Source organism: Diorhabda sublineata, chromosome X, assembly GCF_026230105.1.
Source record: "Diorhabda sublineata isolate icDioSubl1.1 chromosome X, icDioSubl1.1, whole genome shotgun sequence".
In the NCBI taxonomy this organism is placed as follows: domain Eukaryota; kingdom Metazoa; phylum Arthropoda; class Insecta; order Coleoptera; family Chrysomelidae; genus Diorhabda; species Diorhabda sublineata.
The window spans coordinates 6,004,564-6,025,356 of NC_079485.1; the positions used below are offsets into that span (position 1 = coordinate 6,004,564).

Here is a 20,793-nt window from a genome sequence, read left to right on the forward strand (position 1 = left end):
ATAAACGGTGCATTCCACTAAGCATTCACGACCACGGTCTCTCCCGTCCCACTTAATCCAAAGCATTGAATTTAAAGTAAAATTTTACGGTTCAGAGCATTGTAATAGTAAACCTAACTGGAATAAATTTTGAAGTCTTTTGAGCGTTGGGATAAATAATAACAAATGGTATAACAGAAAAAATAAAGCAAAAGCTTTAAAATGTTATGTGAAATATTTCGGTGAGACATTCGCAACAAAAATAAGAAATATTAATTGGAACTGCGTGAATTATTCTCTAGACAAAGGACTTCTACATTTACCACTTAATGTAACACTTGTTGAGTTCAATAAAAGCAACCAAAACAACGTCTATTTTGAAAATATACTTATGATGAACTAAAAAGACATAGAAAACAAAAAAGTCTTGGCAGCGAACGCTCAACATATTCCCATTCGTTACCGTTACCGACAGGTAGCCGTATTGCTATGCCCTACATCAGCTGAATGCAACCATTGACTTTCTTACTGTAGGGTTTTAAATAATTTACATTGAAGTAACATTAAAATGTCTTCTGCAGCTAGAGTCAGATATTTTATGATGCTATAACAGTACCTACAATATCTCTTACTGTATCAAATAATGAGATAGATTCTCATGGTTGCAATATTTGTTGCTTTGAGTTTTAAAAATTTTGATGTGACTTTGACCAGCCTCTTGACATGTATCGTCGTAACCGTTAGTCATTAGTGAGGTTTTTGCCTTGACCACAACGATCGTCGTCGCTATGTGGAACGCCCAATAGAGTATTTCAGACAATGTGAACGCTTAATAGAATGTATCAGAAGCACAGATTAAATACTATAATATACAGATATATCATTGCTTTCATTTCTCTCGAAACCCCTCCGTTACCTCGGTCATTTAAATCGGATATGTACAGCGTTGCTTTATTATCCGGTTGTGAAAGTAAATTCCACATCTGTTTTCAATCGATAATCGTGTGCGTGGATTTTGCAATGCTGTCTCTTTTAATACCTTTTGCATCTTTCTCATCTCTTCGATTCTCCGTCTTACTGAAGCATCTGTAGTATTTGATTTGGGCCAAAAGTCTAATGTCAAAGGACATATCAGTAAAATATCATTTTTAATTTAACTATCACCAATAAAAGAAAGTTGGAATTTGGTCAATGATTAAATTTGCATTCTGTTTTCCGTGATTCTAAAGGTTTATATTTCTATAGTTTTTCTGTGTTCGTAGACCCACTATTATACTGAAATATACAAAACCGCTAACTTCAGCAACCTGAATCTATTTTTTAATATTGAAAGAAAAAACGAATAGACCTTTCAACTGATCATATTTACTCACTGGTATACTAAAGTAGAAAAAATTGTATCATGTGGCTAGAGCCGGATCACTTCAATTAGTTAACGAACCCTGGATTACTTCCCGATCATTCAGATCGCAATCGGGTAAAACCGATTATATTTTCTGAAATGCCCGTGTACAATATTAAACACCTTCTTAAGATAACAAAAATCAATAAACCCAAATATTGTTATATTTATTCAACGTTATCAACGAATAAAGGTTTAAAAATATATAGTATCTACAATCAATCTAAAATAATAGTTACCTCCATACATAACATAAACAAACCATAGGCGTAACGTTCTCGAATAGAATTTCTTGGATTTATGGGGAAACATGCTACTACCATTGTAACTATTCTATTCGCAGTGAAGTTTTTAACTACTTTGTCATAATATATCGATTGCTTAATAATCTATGTGTTAATATCAAAAAGTTGATGAGTTTTAGGCAGAGAGAAATGGGACTTAAACCTAAAAGTTTTTATGTCACAAATGACCGTTTACCGGTGAAAAAAACTCACGTAATATCATAAAATCTGTAAAATGATTAGTATTACTATACTTTAGAAATCATTGTTATCATTTAATTTGTAATTTGCATTTAAAGTGTATGCATTCCGTTAATTATATCACTTGTTGAAATAAATTGCATACATTTGCTTTATCGTTCAAATAAAAAAATAAACACTTGCCTATTACAGATATAGCCTTATGTATTCAGAAAATAAAATATTAATATATAGTATTAAGTAATAATTTTCTCTGCGTAAATTTATTATAGAAACAAATACACCGTAGTGATTGCTGAATGATCAAAGTTACATTAGAATTGATTTGTAATTTGTCAAACGACATTTTATTAATCAATTTGCTTAATTTTATGAGTGTGAGAATGATTTTAGAGGAGAAATAGGGCCCAACTATATTTTTTTCAAGTTATTACCATAATGAATAATTCAACTACTCTTCCAAAACTATCATCTTGTCTCAGATCTCTGAATACCGTCGTTTTAAAAATTCATATCAAATTAAGAAGACAATTGCTATAATTGTTAAGGCAACGCTTATTTAGCGAGTTTCCAATTGTGTTTAAACCGTTATTATTATTATTATGTTAACTACGCCAGTTAAGTTGCGACATCAAAATGACATACCAACTATTTGATTACTTTTATTATCTAAAGAAAAAACTTTTGTTTATGCTTTTTTAAGACTTATGTTAACTTTAATGAGAAAAATTTATTGTTTTTTTAATATTGTCTGTAATTAGGTTGCGAGTCATTGTACCTATATTTTATGTCGCAAAAAAATAAGAAACCAATTAAAAACTAGTATTCTTGATGCGATTGCTTTTTAAATATAGGAACCATATAGCCAATTTAAATGATTTTTATTTCTAAATATGTCCACATTTTAAAACAATCATTTGTATTAAATGAAATAGTAGATGTAAATTGATTCCAAACAAATCTCATGATAAATATCCAAAAGACCCGTGATAATTTCTATTACAATAAAATCAGGGAAGTATTTATATCTACTAACATATATATTTTATCCTCTTGATATTATTCATACCCCCGCCACTGCGCTCCACCAACCCAAACTGTTATCTCTCTCTATTGCTCAGTATTATGTCCCCTGTTATAGTGGATAGAAGTTGGTGTAGAGAATACATCCTTCGGGTCGTATTATTCTAACCATAGTTTTGTGAATCCTTTTAATTTCATTAGTGATAGATAACAGTTTAAATATTACAATGTAATTTGTTCATTATCAGCAAATAGTACTTGTGATTCTCTAACTACCGATATTCTGTGAGAAAGTTTCAATTTATTATTGAAGATTTACCTTAAATGGGAATGAGTGTTGTTATTCATTTATCCCGTTAAACAATTATTCGCTGCTATTAAAACTTTGTAGCATATCGAAACGTTCAGTAAAACATATAAATATGGATTCATCCAAAAAATACGTGAAAAAATCTCCCGAGGAAAATGCAAATGTATTCTCAAAGTTATTCTACTGGTAAGTGAATTATCCATTTTTAAAGTTTATTTCACAGACGACTAATTCCTATGGCTTCAATATTTATTCGGTGTTATTTCAGATTTTTTTTGGAAATACTTATTGTTTGGGGGGAGAGTAATTCATTCTGAAGTTTTTGTTTGAATTTTAAGTTTAATTCATTACCTAGTTATGCAATACATATATTTACAAGAGATTTTTGACATTCTAGGACAACCGCCTAAAAAATTGATTTCAATGAAAATTCATGAAAATAAAATCAAAATTTCACATATTTTGATATCGAAAATAAGAATAATAGGCCAATAACCGGTAGAACAAGAATCGTAGACAATTAGGTCATTATGTAAAAGGAACAAAAAATGTTATTACACTGTAGAGAATATTGAAAGGGTATAGAAATGTATTGGCAATGTATATGTAACTGAAAAAGTTTTATCACTCAATTTTGAAATTCCATACAAATAACATTAATATGCAATTTTTTTAAAGTTTAAAGAATGGAGAAAGTTTGAAGAATTATTGTTTGTAGTAGTATGGAATCTGTATGCTCACGATAATAATTGATCAAAAGAAAATTGAGGAAAATAGTATTTTAGAATAGGTCAAGTCATGGAAAAATTTTAGAAATATGTATTTATAATAAATTTGAGAAATGCCTTTGTAAACTCCTTTAGTCATTGAAATTGAAATATTTGACATGGAGAAATGTTGAAGCAAGTACCATAAATAATATTACTTTAACTCATACAATAATAAACAGAATAGAAAGATATATTGTTTTATTGTTTGCTGTCAACAAAGTAGAACAGTTTTCAAGGATATCTCTTTATAAAAACATTACAGAATATAACTTTCTTGTCATATACATCCTTAACCACCATTTTTGTACAAGCTGATTGCAAATGTGCTTATATTATACCAAACGTATTCATTAATAATCAATAACAATTGAAGATGGCGTTTTTTACTTTGAAACCCATTCCACTTTCTTATTTATAAATTTTTTAATTATAATATGTAGTACTGGGCTTACAAAAAGTTATGACCAGATTTCTATAATTTGAAAAGGGTACAAGAATATCAGTCTGTTGCAGCCATAGGGTTTCTGTGATTGTCAAAATTTAGAAAAATTATTGATTCTACTGATGTTAATTAAATGAGTCAAAACACTATTCAGTATTGTCTCAATTTTTCAATAGCACTTTACTACACTTTTATGGCTATTGATATCTATATATAATAATTCATAGTTTCAAACCCCATAATAAAATATCATTCCAGATAATCCTTGCTACCTTTCATTAGTTATGATCCCTACGTCCAATTCACAATAGAAGTGAAAGACAACGATAATTCCTTACCAATTCTGGATTTGAGGTGGCCCAGGTAGATACATGAATTACCATTCATACCACAAACAATCTATGAAAGTGAATTTGTTTAAACAAATGAAAAATAGGTTATTAAACATTTTTAATATCCTTTGATTTTTTTTCTAGATAATCGTAATCTACTCATTAGATCAAAAACATTTCTTTAAAAAAAAATTAGATCTGATCTTAATCCTCTCAGATAAGGGAGACGTAACTGGAGATATCTCAATATCTGAACTTCTCAAATGATATTATTTCTAATAATGGTGCTTACTTCAAACTTTCATTTGATCCCACTTCCCCTATTCTTAGAAAGGGGAACAATTTAGTTAAATCACTGTTTGTAGTAGTAAAATTACCTGACAATTATGTTTTGGCTAGCCTGGATGTGGTTTCACTTTTCAGTAATGTATACTTGAATGCTTGTTTAAAAATCATAGACAAACATTGAGAACAGATTAGAATTTATTGCAATATGAATAAAGATTTGTTTTTAGAGTTAGTCTCATTCCTTTTTGATAATACATATTTTTTTAAATAATAAATTTCATGAACAAACCTTTGGTACACGAATGAGTGCATCCATGTCACCTATTTTGGCCTATGTCATGGACAATAGTTCTAGTGCCTAGTAATGGCTTAGACGAAATCCTTGCTACCTTCATTAGTTATGATCCTTACGTCCAATTCACCAACCCTGCATATGCGGTTTATTTGCACATTAGATAAATCCAAAGAAATTTCACTTCTTTACTATATATAAGAGAGATTTCTCTTAGGCTCACCAAACTTTTAAATCATAACTAAAAATTTAAAATTGCAAATGAAACAATTATAACAGTCAAATCTATCTTTTCCAAGGTAAAAAATAAAACTCCAACATTTTCTATTACAAATGTTCTTTACAGTATTCTCGAATCGTTTCAACTAATTTACATTAAAGTAAAGTAAGATATTTGATAATACATCACAAAAATACTCCGAAAGTACATTAATACGAGAAACAATGTTAGAATTTCTGATGCAATTCAAGGCTAAAAACTGTGCAGACACGTTTTGCATTTCGTGCTGTGCATGACACGTGCGCACTAGGTCGAATTCAATAATTTTGTATTTTTAACACAGATGTATACCCTTTATCTAATTTATCGAAAACGGTTTGTAATTGGATACACATTGGAGAGGAAATTCATCGTACATTATTGAATCCATATCAAATCAAAAGACGACTCAATTAACTTGACCCCGAAAAACTGGTGCAAAGACGCATGTGCAAGCACTGTTTCTCAAAGTCGTTGGCAAAATTCATAGGAAATGGGTCAATTTCATTCACAATTCCTCCGTGAATTGCATTAGAAATGTACCTTAATGAAATATATTCTCGTGATGCAATCTTTGTTGTTTTGAGTTCTGAGAATTTCAGTGATTCTTTCAACGCTCACATCGCTCCACCTTTTGACATGGATCGTTGCTAACGTTAATTATGACATTATTAGTAACATTCCCGCCGCCACCATAACTACCGTAGTCGCCATGTGGAATGTTTTAGTAGAAATAGCCCGCATCTCTTAATTTAATAAGTGTATTAATAAAAAACGGGCATTTACTATTTTTTTCTGTAATTAATTTCACATGGAATACACCATAATAACACAACATTATTAAATTTAACAATCAACTGCCCGGTAGCAATTAGAGTCATGCGACAAATAGTTTTTAAATTCATTTTATTTGGTCAATTTATCTCTGAAAGAGTTATTTGGGGTTTTCTCGTTTTACCCTCTTCACATATGCCTCTCAAGCTCGTTGTTAGGTTTATACTCTTGTGTGGCCGATTAGCCCATCCATTCGGTTTAGTCTATTAAACATTACATTCATATCAACTATTTGTAGTTGATAATTTGCTATTATCTTCTTATCTACCTCAACCGAATTTTGTTCGAGTGTGAGACAATTCAATTATAAACTTTACAGACATTGCCATCTCAGAGTATTAAATTTCAATCACTTATGTTGATAATTTATTTTTGTCAAGAATTTCCTTCACTCAAAATTATTATAGTTTATATATTTTAAATTTGAAATGCAAAGTATTCATTTTGTATCTAAATGTTTCTCATATCACAATTGCTTTTCAATTTACTTAATTCCAAGTTATGTAAAAAATGTAGATAAAATATAAAGTGTTATATGTTTACTTTGCTTAGAAATCGGTAAAATATTTTTATAATACTTCCCAAAAGACAAAATAGCATTTTAATTTATTCATTATACAAAACTGCATTATTGATAATAATTGACTGTAATATTATTTATCTCTTGATTAATGTTGGATTTAAAAACAGTGCGATGTATGTGATATTTGATTCAGATTCTAGATCTGTATCTGGAGAGCCATTTGAAACTAGAAAAATAATGCTATTAGTTGTGAGAACTCTACTATTACTCACTACTACAATCTTGTCATTTATTTAAACCTTCCTACAAAGTAAATTAAGTCCACAGATCCACAGATAAGTTCATCCATTACTGCTGTAGTAGTCTAAAGTTCAATTGGTATAGAAAGCATAAATGCACTAATAATTTTTGGTTTTGGTTTTTGGTATAAGTTTTACAGCTCAAGGTAGATTCCAGTGCTTGATATGAAATATACTGATTATGTTGTGATACCGGAAATTGTGAAACAGTCTGTTGACCAACCATAGTTTCATCATTAGTCTCTCTTTACATCATTAGTATAACAAATTTCATTTATTTGACTTGACCACTAACTTCACATTTTCATGGTAAGCTTTTGTTCGTCACAGTTAATTCTGCATAAAATGTAAGTAATGGCTTAGAAATGTATGAAATGAATTTACATGCAAACAAATTGTTATATGTGTGTTTGGTTGTTTCTTATTTAAAGCTACACACTAAGCTAATAAATATATAAAAGCAGTAGTTCAAAAAGTATCCCATGAAATTGAAGAAAACAAATAACGGAAGTCCCTACTTAGTGTTAGGTAGGTAGCCGATAAGGTTTCATACTAAATACACACATTTATGTAAAATTTTTGGAACAGATAAATTTTAATGGCCGTTGTTACAAACTAAACGATCCTAATTACCTACTTATATGAAAAAATGTTATATTGTTAAATATTCACCATACCCAATTAATTGGTTGAATGACAAAAGTCTATGCTACAAAAAATTGAGAGCCTTCTAGTTATTTGAAATTATATACTTAGTCCTACTATAACAAGTGTGATAAACTAGCTATTATCGATAAGGTTCAAGTCCGACAACTTTTAATTTGACCTCCGTAGACATCATCTTTATTCATAGGTAAAAAAATCATTGCCATGTACATTGATTTGAATTTATTACATCTGATTTCCGGTCTAACCACACAGATTGCGCGACATCGACATTATACTTATATTATTAATAAAACATTGACGTGGGGTTCAAAGTTACATATACTTGAAATACTTTTTTCTCATTAATTATATTTCTTTTTAGCGATGACTTAAATAATATAATAATAACTTATTGATTAAATACTAATAAATATTATCAACATCGCAATTCTTTCCTAGTATGGTTTTCATATTATTTGGAAAATTACATGTTTTATGAGATATGGAATGTACAATCTAATAGTATATGTAACGGTGTGTTACTTTTACGTTATAAATATTCATGCGTAGTTTTGGTGTGACATATTCTTTGTCTAGTCAGTACAACATGGTTTGTTCAGTTACTGCATATTCGCGGTCATTGTTGAAGACTTTACTAAATCTGCCGTATTTTAGGAATAATTTTCACCACTCAGATTGCCATTGAGTACTAATTTTAATTCTGCGGGGTATTTTACTTGTTTTACCCATAGAAATCTGATATCCGAGCGGTTGTTTTTAGTAGATTCAGTGGAATTTGAATTTGAATTTGTAACTCCGAGAGGGTTGTTTGTTTGAATATTTTTCACTTTTTTATATTAAGAACTGTGGACAAAATAGTATTTCATGTGTTGAGAAAAATCCGGTGAAATGAAATATATTTGATGCTCTATGTCAAAACCTTTATGTACCTAACTATGGACGAAATTCTAATGAACCAGGGGTGTTTATATTTTAAGATTCGTTCGGTATTCTGTTAATTGCCTTGTGTGTATGTAGATATTGGGGTAATATATACACTGTGATACTGGGGAACCTGAGGAAGCTGATCTGTTAATCTCACTCCTTTTAGAAAGTTAAGAATGTCTTCTATTTCATACGCACCCAGGTGTAATGCTCTGGAATTCCTTAGTGTTTCACACTTCAAGAGAGTGTGGATAGTGGTATTCTGTTAATTCACTAATCTCCAATCTTGTTGTATAAACAAGAAGGTACGATACCATACGTAAAGAAAATGTATGGCTACTATGATAGAATTACATGCATTACATTTCAAATTTGTCCTCTCGCTACTCAAGAAATGCAAATGCAAAAATATTTTGCTCGAATGAGGTAGTCATTGTTAAAACAAATGATTTATTTATGAGGCTAAGGATAAATCGAACTTCATGAAAAGTTTCGTTGGAGAAGAATTGGAACGACTGTAACGCCTTTGATGACTACATTAATAAATAAATTGTTTCAAGAAAACTAAATATTTCTGTGTTATTCTTTATCAGAGTCAGCATGAAATGTAAAGAAAACTTGTATATTCAATTTGAATTAAATTAGTCTAGAAACATTTATATAATGTAATAACATAATTGTTTTTAAATGCCAATTCAAAGATATTTTGTTATCTATCAGAAACTACTTGATAACCGACTTAATGTAAATGTATCCTATCGTTCCAATTAATCTATATTGTCGTTTATAATTCCAATTCCTATTAGTAGATTCAGAATCCGGCCCAATTGTTATCTTTTCGGTTTAATCAATGTCAAGCTTACCAATTGCCATCATTATGACGTTATTGAGCTTTGATTAGTGAAATAAATTGAAATACACTATGTTTAAAACAAGGTTATCATTTGTTGCTATTCGCGTATATAAATAGTTGGAAATTACCAGAAATATTAAAAAATAGTATATTAAATCATTATCGCATGATAAATATTGGAAGTTTTGAAATGATTGGTAAACGTTGCCAAAAGGCAAACAATAATACTATAGATAACAATGCACGAGGTATGTATCATATCACCTTCAGTTTACAGGGTTGTTCATTAAAATAACCAACCAATTTAACTTAATATTGAATTAATTGGTGATGTAATGGTTTCTGTTTGTTCCCATGCTTGAAAAAAATATGTTTCAGACATGTTAACTGCGGATTTTTAAACAATTGTTCAATCACATGCAAATTGTACAGATAAGGAAAGCAATGACAATATTTTGAATTTATTTGTTTGTTTTTTCATTCTCCTAACATCATCTCTTAAAGTAACATAATATGTTTTAACCAAAATATATATTTTCAGGTGGTTCCTTCCGTATTTTAAATTTGGTTATAAAAATGATGTTAAAATTCAAGATATTTACAACGCTTCCAAACCAGATTTATCTGGAGGATTGGGTGACAAATTGGAGAGGTAATTATAAGTGTAAAATAAGTAGGTTACAACAGAATTGTTAAAATTAAAAAATTAAATAAAAGTATTGAAAATTGAAACGATTTCAAAAACATTTCTACTACAAGTGGGAGATAATATTAGTTATCAAATGAAGAATCTTGACTCATTAGTAACTTGATACAAGAGTATTAAAAAAGTTATTGTTATATATACATTTATGCAATTTATGAAATCCACCAACTCTTTTTCATGCTTGGATGTTTGCAAACTGTTTGAACTAAAAATAGATTCAACATCATTAAAAAACAAAACGATATCTAGAAAGTTCAGTTTTATCAACAACTTGTGTATATAAGTTAGAACGTACATATTTCTGAAACCAATTTTTTATCATTTTCCTAAAAAAAGGTCTATTACTTTTTCGGTTAAAATTACATTTAGACCGTGTTTAATTTTTTTTTCCACTAAGTTAATATAAACAATCATCGTTTGATAGACCGAGAGCAACTTTATTTAAGCATACTTGTAAGAAACATTTACATAAGGCGATCTCTTTGCTTCCCTGGAACCCATTTATAAATTAAAACAACTATTTATCACTATTTGTAAAATATCATGTATAGACTCATGCTAGAAACTCGCATTCTAAACCTGTAACAAAATGGATAGTGTCTAGCAACGCGCTGTGATTAAATACTTCAGTTAGAATAAGTTGACCCCAACGCAGATCTGCAGTATCATATGGCAGTAAAAATTTGATGTGAGTTTGAATGTGTTAAACAGTCGTGTAGTATTAATGCTTTCTCCGTTAAATATCTTATGTAATCAATGCTTCCCTCCAATATTGCTGTTGATAGTGAACAATTACTACCCTTACATGGAAATATTCTACTTCCTAGTTCAAATATCAGTTTAATATAAATAAAACAAAAACCATGTAGTGATATCATTGGCCTTGACCCATTAGAAAATATTATTTAAGATAAGGTTCACAGTATAATTAGCAATTCAGTGGCTGATGATAAATATGTGGTATGTAGAAAAGTGCGGCATTAGGTCTAAATATATTTTATATATTTAAAATTGAAATCAGTGCAAAGAAATTATCGCAATAATATTCATCATCATATTATTCATAATGATGTCATGGAATTTTACAAACATTTCTTTGTGAAATAAGAAGTGATCAATAAATATGATTCAATATGTTTAGTCATAACACATTGATAAGTCCGGATTTAATGTAAACAGTTTACCTTCAGTCTCTGAAGACGATAACTTGGTTATCGAAATGCGCGTAAGATGGATTTAATGAAGGCAACTTTTCTTATTTAAGTCAAATCGGCCCGCAGAACCACCAACTTTATTTATAAATATTCTTTTTTGAAAAAGTCTTGATGCTAATATATTATTTATAATTTTTATGTAATCACAAATGCGAAATAATTGATATTGTTTTTATTAATTGTTGAATATGTAATTTTACTAAACCTGGCACAGAATAATCACCCAATAGGAAACTGGTGAATAAATACTAAGGTAGTAAAAACCTTTTCTTTATCACATAAATATATGTGATAACTTGGAAAAATAATTCTCAATTCTTACTAAGTTATTGTTGATAATTTTGATTTTCCAGATTTTGGCAGGAAGAAGTTAAAAAAACCAAAAATTCTGAGAAAAGGCCAAGTTTAAAATCCGCTATTGTTAAAGCGTACCTTAAATCATACTCCGTTTCTGGTGTAGCTATGTTTTTCCAGTTTGGTTTCATAAGGTAAAGTTATGTCGAAATTCTCATTTATGTTAATTTATATGTAGTAAGTTCTTGTGGGTAAGTAAATTTTAAAATATCACACATGTGGCCTGTGATACAGTTGTCAATGTAGCCATAGCCGAAAAGAGACATGTTGACACAGGTCTTGAAATATGCATTGCTATCATAAATGCTCTTCTCAAACCTACTCAGTTATTGAAACGCGTGTCAGACAGTGTAATTGTGAGTGTTGGTGTAGTGGTAGTGTAAACAGTGTGTTCAGTAAAAATTTTGTTTTGTTGAAACGTGTTAGACATTGGTTAGGTATATATTGTTTTTAATCAACTTTTCTTGTAAAACTATGAAATAGTAGTTTTGATCAGTTACTTTGCATTTTGAGCACACTGTCTGTAAAATAAACTCGGTAATAATAATTTTTGTATTTTGGAAATTTTTTGTTTATACAGCACTATTAAAAATATTACCATATAAATTGTTACTATGTTTTGTGGCAACTATTTTAAGATACATAAAAATCATGTGTGGTGTTATTATCATATAAATTTCATAATTAAATTGACCCTTATATTTCCATCACTGTTAATATTATCTCATAATTTATTAAGGTGTTAGTGACGAGGCAATTAGTTTGAATTTAAAATACAATATGAGGTAACATGATACCACTTTCACTGAATTTTCCTTCATACAAATTTTTTATGTAAAAAGCAATCACAAAAGGATAAAACCTATTACATCCGAGAAGTTCAAATTGTGCCTGCTCTATGGAAATGTCTGTGGATATTGATCTTGAAGTTCTGTAGGCTGTAGTGTTCGGGAAAGACGTGACCTGGTAGCTGATTCCACAGGCTTGCACCTCTACAAGGAAAAGAGTCCGGATAAATTGACGTTCTTTGGCGTCTGCAGGCGATTTCATGAGCCACGTCTGCCTGTCGAGTAGATATTGCAAATACTGCTCTAGGTGGGATTAGGTTAGACAACTCGGAAGATCATCTTCCGTGGTAGTATCGATAAAACAGACTCAGGTCAGCGATCTTTCTTCTACGCATCATAAGGATATGCTTGGGAGTCTAGCTCCAAATGTGCGAGAAATACTCGTTGACATGGACGAAGCTGGGCCTGATTTGAACAACAGCACCAGTGTGCTATCGTCGACAAAGCTATATATCGGGTTTGCAGACCTAGGCCTTAGTTCAGCTGCGTATTTCTTAAATACGATTAGTTGCTACATCTTGGTGTCAAAATTCTATTACTGGTGTCGATAAACCAACTCTAGGTAGGCTAGGTGGTAGTTTTCCTCGCGAATCAAGAGTACAATTTGTAGCAAACAAGTCCGCCTTATTTTTTGGGCTCACTGCGATTAACCCTTCTTCTCCAGTCAACGATGCAATTTTTGACCTTCCAAAGGCTTAGCTGACCGTTTCTCTTGTACATCAGAAAGACCTTTATCCATTTGGGCGATTGAGAAGTTTGTTTCTCCCTCTTTCATTATATCGATCCTTGCAAACATCTATAGTCTGCTTGCAGATATTTCTCGAGATAAAGTTTATACGATTTTCGGCACTAGGATTTGAGCGCGATTTGCGATAGGCCGCATTTGGTTGCTTTAATGCAGCTTTTATCAAACTATGGATTGTTGTCTGCAAAGTCCTTGAAGAAGTAAGTAAGGAGTATAGGCTTCTATACCTGCCAGGATTACATCCAAAATCTCGTTTGTATACACTTAGGGGTCATTGAATTGAAACATTATTTTAAGGAAACATAAAAAGGCAATCCTTTAAAAGCCTCATTTTGGCCGATCTATAATATCAAACTACCAAGTGGGCTAGGTAAATTCTAATTTCTAGTTCACACCATTGATAAGCTGGGTCAGTCTGTGACTGTTGGCAAAATATTCAGCTTCCCGCCCGTCATCGTCAGTTCTATTGGAAAAATTCAACCAGCTGATGTGATGAACAATAAAGTCACCAGCAATAACAATATCTGCGTTTGTATAGTTTGATTGTAGGTAATTGATTTTATCGGCAAGGTTTGAGAATAACTACCTGTAGTGGGTATCATTAGGAGGTCTGTATAGGAAGCAAAAGAATTTTGTTGTTCTTTGAGTCGTTGTTTTAAAACAAATCAAGAGAATTCTGAAAGCGCAAGATTCTCTTCCCGCTGGCAAGATACGTCGTCCCAAACAAAGACGGCGTGTCGAAATTTATACCTGAATCGAGTGTGTAAGTCTATCCAAAATATACAAGGTGAACCTTGGAGGTTGTTGAGCTCACGTTTGTTTCTGTCAGAAGCCAGAATTTGAGGTTTTTTCGACTGCAGATGTTGGTGTGCAGCGTTTATACTCGTGTTAAGACCTCGTATACTGCAGAAATCTACCTTGAAGATATTTTTGCCTGATAGACCCTCTAGCTCAGCGGCCACTCTAAGATTCGAACGCGAGGCTGTTTTAACTCCGGAATATTTTGGTCTAGAAGGTGCCATCAAGCCATTTCTTTCTTATTTTTTACCCTGGAAACCGGTCGCATTTGCCCAGCGACGAAACGTGGAACCAATTCACGCCGTCTAGATCCGATGCGGTGGTATCTCACTGGGCGATGCGAGTAGGTCACATCTACCACAAACTTAAAAAAAGTTCAACTTAACTCAATCTGCAGATATTTTCTTATACTCATTATTAATTTCATTTCATAGTTAACTTGTTAAAATAGCGATAGAAATGAATTTTCATATTTTCCAGAATGGTACAGCCCATTGTTCTTGCTGAATATATAAATTATTTTGAAAGAACAAAATCCGAATCCGAAGAAGGAATTGGGTGGCTATGGGCCTCCTTAGTAATATTAATATCGTTTACTAATGTTGTTATTATGCATAGTACTTCACTAAATACTCAAAGAATAGGGATGAGAGTAAGGATTTCAGTCTGTTCCTTAATGTACAGGAAAGTAAGTTGATGACATTTTCACCTTCTTATATCTAAGATAACTATGCAGAGTATCCATAAAGTATGAATTATTTTATTTATTATCAGTAAAATGAAAAATATTGATCATTTGAATTCAATCGTTAAGTGTAAGTCTGTGCAGTCAGACGTAGAAGCAATGTTAAAGTTTCTCTATACTGCACAGCTTATTACTTTGGTGTTTGAGCTTCTTGAGATTGCTCCAATACGTCTATTAATTATATTCAATATCTAGTATTTCTGATTATTTCTGTCTTATCCATGATTTGAGGAGATGTAGGCTACTTTCAACTTTTTTGAGAACCACATATCCAATCAAGCATCAATTAAGAACAAATGTTTAATTTTTTGGTTCTAATTTCTAAAATTCTTCAACTTCCTTCCTTCAATGTGTTTACCCCAATTTATTAATTTTTCAAAGAAAATTATCTAACACATTCTTTCAAGTACTGATTTTATGACAAACACCAATCTCTACTAAACAATAATAGCTTTTCTTTGAAAAAACTGCAACTTGGAAAGCAACAGGGTAGGTACATGATGTTATGAACAGGAAGTTAAGGAGAAGAAATTAATAAAAGAGACGAGATTAGTATAAATCATAAAAAGAGGCCTCGTTAACAGAAAAGAAGTTATTCCATACCCAACATAACTACAAAAATAACTAAGAAACTAGAAAAAAAAATTATATATAAACGAAATGAAATTTTTAAGACTAGCTGCAAATGTAATCATAATTTACGTACATAATGAGAAATGAAACTATAAGAGATGACTAGACTGGAAGTGAAGGTAGAAATCAGTCAAACAATTATATGAAACAGGTGGAACAGTAGGAAAAAAGGGATATGCAAAATGATATGGCGTAAACGCACCCAAACCAATTTCACAAAGAGTACTAATAATAAAAGAAGTCAAAACTTTAATAGGAAATTTTGTAAAAAAAAAAGAAAATTAGAAAGATATAAAACCCTTTGCTCTCAACGTACAAGATGATATGTATGTACGTATCCGTTTATTTATCTAAAATGAATTTTGTGGATGCACTGTATATTATTGCAACAATATATAACGAGATTAAATTGAAATAAAGTAAACACATTGTTTAGTCTGCATATCTTATATGACAAATATGAATATCCGGTATATTACATTACTATGGAATGTAAAATGTTCTAGATAACAAGTTTGTTGAGTTACATTGGGAAGTCCTGAGATTATTATATCAATTAAGGTCGTGACAATCAAATCAACAAGACTGTAAATACATTTCAAATGGAATGGATAAAATTAAATATTGATATGCAGAATAAATAAAAATGCCAATTTTAAATCCATAATGACTTAAATAAACATTTGTTAATTATAATATTAATTCTTTATGATTATCGTTGTACCAGGAATTGGATTTTAAATAAATTTAAGATATGCTAAAAATTAACATCAAGTAAATCAACAATTAGGTAGAACATATAAAAGTTCTGGAAAGAATTTATGAAATTGAATATGTATGAATCATATGTTTCGATATTCGAAAGTGAAAGCATAACAAAAAATTTCTTCATGATTTTATTGCTCATTGAACTCGTTGAAATCTATTATGGGTGAAGTATGTACCACCAGTTTATTAAGAGACTGAAAGAGGGTAGTTCACTAACGGATAAGCTAAGTTTTTTTCAGTACAATGGAAAGTTTGTGTTAACGTAAATAATTTTAGTGCCTTCTAAGTTTTGACTTTATATTAACTTACCGCTCTGCTCGAGAGGAATTTTCCACGTCAATTGATTGTTAATTAGTCAATCACCTTGTATAGATTTGCGTTAATGAGCAGATATAGTTAAAGTTTTTTCAACTACAATTGATGTTTGATATGAATATCAAAATTATTAGTCGTCCCTGTTTAAAGATATTCTGCAATATTGATATCTTTTTGTTTGCAGCTTTTAAAGTTAAATCACACATCCCTAGGACAAACAGCTGCAGGGCAGCTAATTAATCTTTTATCAAATGACGTCCAGAGATTCGATTTTGCATCTATGTTCTTGCACTATATCTGGTTAACACCTCTTGTTTGTGTAACGTCTTTCTACGTTATGTTCAGGACAGTTGGTGTAACTGCAGCGATTATAGGAATGGCAGCTATAATAATAGAATCAATTCCTCTACAAGGTATGTATTTTGTTGTTTTATATTTACAACATAATTATGTGTAAACGATAACACTTCGCATTATGATATACAACGTTTATTTAATTTTCATATGAATAACAACTAAAAATAGAATTTACTGAATTGGGTTACCTCTTTCCATTTAGTCAAATGATCTTAATAATTATAATTCTATTCTATACCCGGTTTTTAAACTAGGAGGACCATTTTAGAAAACCACTAGAAATAACTAAAAGATATGACAATACTAGTCATACTAAAATTATAGTCTGGAAATAATGAACCAGATAATAAATAATAATTAACTCAATAGGACATGCGGCAAAAAAGCGAATGTATATTATTGAAAACGGAAAAAAATACAACGAATTGTAAAACTAAATCTATAAAGAATTTCAAGATATGTGACTACGTCTGAAAGAAGTTTAATAACGGTAAATATGTAAATGTAAATAATTCAGAATAAAGGAACCACAATAGACGAAAATTTCATTATGCAAAAAGCAGAGGATGTTTATTTTTCGAAAAATTAAACTATATGATTGATGTAGATAAATTGAATCAAAAATTGAGTGAGTATGAAATATAAGAAAATGTTCCATTGTAAGTACAAGAATTTATTTGATCTAAGAAAACAACAAATATTTGTTTGTTCTAGAAATAAATCATCCATAAATTTCTTATTTGGAATATTTCATAGCAAGATTAGATACCCATAAAGAATAAAAAATTTTCAAATGTTATAAAAAATTACCTATTTTTCAAAAAATAACTATTATGGTTAATCCTCATTCTAAAAACAGTACACATTGTATTACATCGTTTATTATTTATCAACTTAAGAAACACTAAATATATTTATATAAAGTTATAAGTAATTAATTAATTAAGTCCATTTTTAAATGAATCCTAACAAAAAATGTTATTATTTTTTAATTAAACAATAACAAAACCACAAGGAAACACAAAATGTACATTATTTGTTTAAAATTTATACAATTGTCAATCATAATATATATCAAAGGGCTGTGTAAAACTGGCTGCGATTATACCGATCAGGAATCTACAGAATTGGTAACTTAAATTCAAATCGGTCCGCTTAGTTTAAAGAGGGGGAATAAGTACTAAGAAATACCAGTAAACTTATATCGCTTTTTTTAGGAATCTTGTCTAAATTTCAAGGAAAATTGAGATACAAAATTGCATTGAAAACTGACAGAAGAATTAAACTTATGGACGAAATAACATCTGGAATTCAAGTCATAAAGATGTATGCTTGGGAAAAGCCTTTTGAGAAAATGGTTGAACTATCTAGAAAGTAAACCATCTCCATATTATAAAAAAATTATTTCTTTTAATTTCGAATATTTTTAGATTAGAAATAGACCTTATTTCAAAAACTTCATACATTCAAGGAATTTTATCTGCTATGGCTGTATTTACAGAAAGACTTACCCTATATGTAACAGTTATAACTTTTGTTTTAATGGAACAAAGAATATCTGGAAATATTGTATTTTCTATGGCACAGCTTGTTAACACTATACAGTTGATTTTGGCTATATGTTTTCCTAGAGCTTTATGGTCATATGCTGAAGCAAAAGTTTCCATGAAAAGGTTAGTATCTAATTACCATCCATAACTACGTTTGTGTGCTTACAGATGTATTCAAAGCTGAATATTTTTTAGAATTTCGTTTTTTATTTGGTAAAAATATATAGATTTGGAATGATAAAATCAATGATTAAAAAAATAAATAGAAACTACTAAAAAATATTTTGGTTTATAAAATATTTCAATAGTAAAAGGTCCTGAGAGTCCATATGAACATTTTCAATTTTTGTTTACTCATCTTCACAGAATTTTATATTTTATATTTGTGATCTCACTTGAGAAATCCCAATCAATTTAGAAAATCTCCCTCTTTATTGTTGTAGAATAGAAGATTTCCTCCTTTTAGAAGAAAATGCAGAGAAGCACAAAATAACGAATGGTATTATACCAAGTGAGAAACTGGGAAATATTGAATTTACAGATGTTACAGCTAGTTGGTCACCAAATCCTATTGTACCAACATTGATTGATATGAATTTGCATATCAAACCAGGAACATTGTGTTGTATAGTTGGTAATGTAGGCTCTGGAAAAAGCAGTATTTTGCAGTTGCTACTAAAGGAATTACCACTAACACATGGAAATATGGATGTTAGTGGAAGTATAGCTTATGCTTCGCAGGAACCCTGGCTGTTCGTTTCTAGTGTGAAAGATAATATATTGTTTGGAAAACCTTTCCTGAAAAATAGGTAAATATATGTCTTTTTCCCTGTTTAGTTTTATCACATATTCCATTTATAACTTATTTTCGCTATTGCTTGAAAGTCATTTCTAAATTCAAATTATGCCAATCTTATTAAAATTTTGATTGTATTTTACCCTGATTGGTGTAGGTATCATCTGTTCATTTAGAATTACTGATTTTTGTTCTATATTCAAAATTCTATTTTCATTTCTGAATTTTGCTCTGAAGATGTCGATAATAATAAAAAATTTAGAAAACATCAAGTGCTATGATTCATATCTTACATGTTACAAAATAGATAACTACTTTTTACAACTTTTATATGAAATACATCATATTGTTCATCATTATTTCTTTAAATGAAATTAAAAATACACAGTTCTATGAGATAATTGCATGGCTTCTGAGTGTATGGCTTGAACTCTGGTGTGATGAGATCTCCACTAACAAGTCTTAAATCATGTTGTAAGTCTGTTGGCCAATTTGTTTGACTCGTTCTATATTGAATGTAGTAGGCACCTTCCATGTAAGTAACTTTAGACTTCATACCATATATAACCAGATACCTTATATTTTTATAGAGAAGTTTGGTTTTGTTTAGTTTTCTGTCAAAATATAAGTATTTTCCGTTCTTTCCATAAATATTCATTATTTTAATGTTAGATAAAAAAAAAGAAATGTGTAAATTTCCTAGACCTATTTGTTTGGTTTTTAGGTACGATGATGTTGTACGAGTATGTTCTTTGGAAAGAGATTTGAAACAATTTCCATATGGTGAAAATACGTTGGTAGGAGAAAGAGGAACGTCATTGAGTGGTGGTCAAAGAGCAAGAGTAAACTTAGCTAGAGCAGTCTATACTGAAGCAGATATTTATTTATTAGATGATCCACTTTCGGCAGTTGACACAAAAGTTGGACGCCATTTATTTGATGAATGTATAGTAAAGTATTTAAAAGGAAAAACAAGAATATTAGTAACACATCAGTTACAATATATGAAAAAGGCTGATATGATTGTTATTCTAAATAACGTAAGTTTTGAATGTTTTATTTTTTTAAGAATTTAGTTAGATCACATTAAACGTCGATTATCTTATTGATTTTAAATTTCAAATTGTACTCATAAATATGACAAATTCTTTTCAATAATACAAAATATATTGGTTAGATTAACGAAACTTGCTCATATTAACTTCTATTTTCAATTGTTATATAATGAATAATATTATTTGTTACGAATCCTACATTGTGTTCATTCTTATTATTGTACC

General features: G+C 30.2%; 1 protein-coding gene across 1 annotated transcript in view; it reads left to right on the forward strand.

Moving 5' to 3' along the window:
• Positions 1–2,985: 2,985 nt before the first annotated feature.
• Positions 2,986–20,793, forward strand: part of LOC130450649 (ATP-binding cassette sub-family C member 4-like) — a 28,358-nt gene continuing 10,550 nt past the window's right edge. The window contains exons 1-9 of the mRNA XM_056789156.1: positions 2,986–3,385; positions 10,226–10,336; positions 11,958–12,092; positions 14,830–15,037; positions 16,995–17,223; positions 18,385–18,541; positions 18,598–18,840; positions 19,161–19,526; positions 20,238–20,553. Of these exons, the coding sequence (XP_056645134.1) occupies positions 3,312–3,385; positions 10,226–10,336; positions 11,958–12,092; positions 14,830–15,037; positions 16,995–17,223; positions 18,385–18,541; positions 18,598–18,840; positions 19,161–19,526; positions 20,238–20,553 (1,839 nt within the window). The 5' untranslated portion in view covers positions 2,986–3,311. The remainder of the gene's footprint in view (positions 3,386–10,225; positions 10,337–11,957; positions 12,093–14,829; positions 15,038–16,994; positions 17,224–18,384; positions 18,542–18,597; positions 18,841–19,160; positions 19,527–20,237; positions 20,554–20,793) is intronic.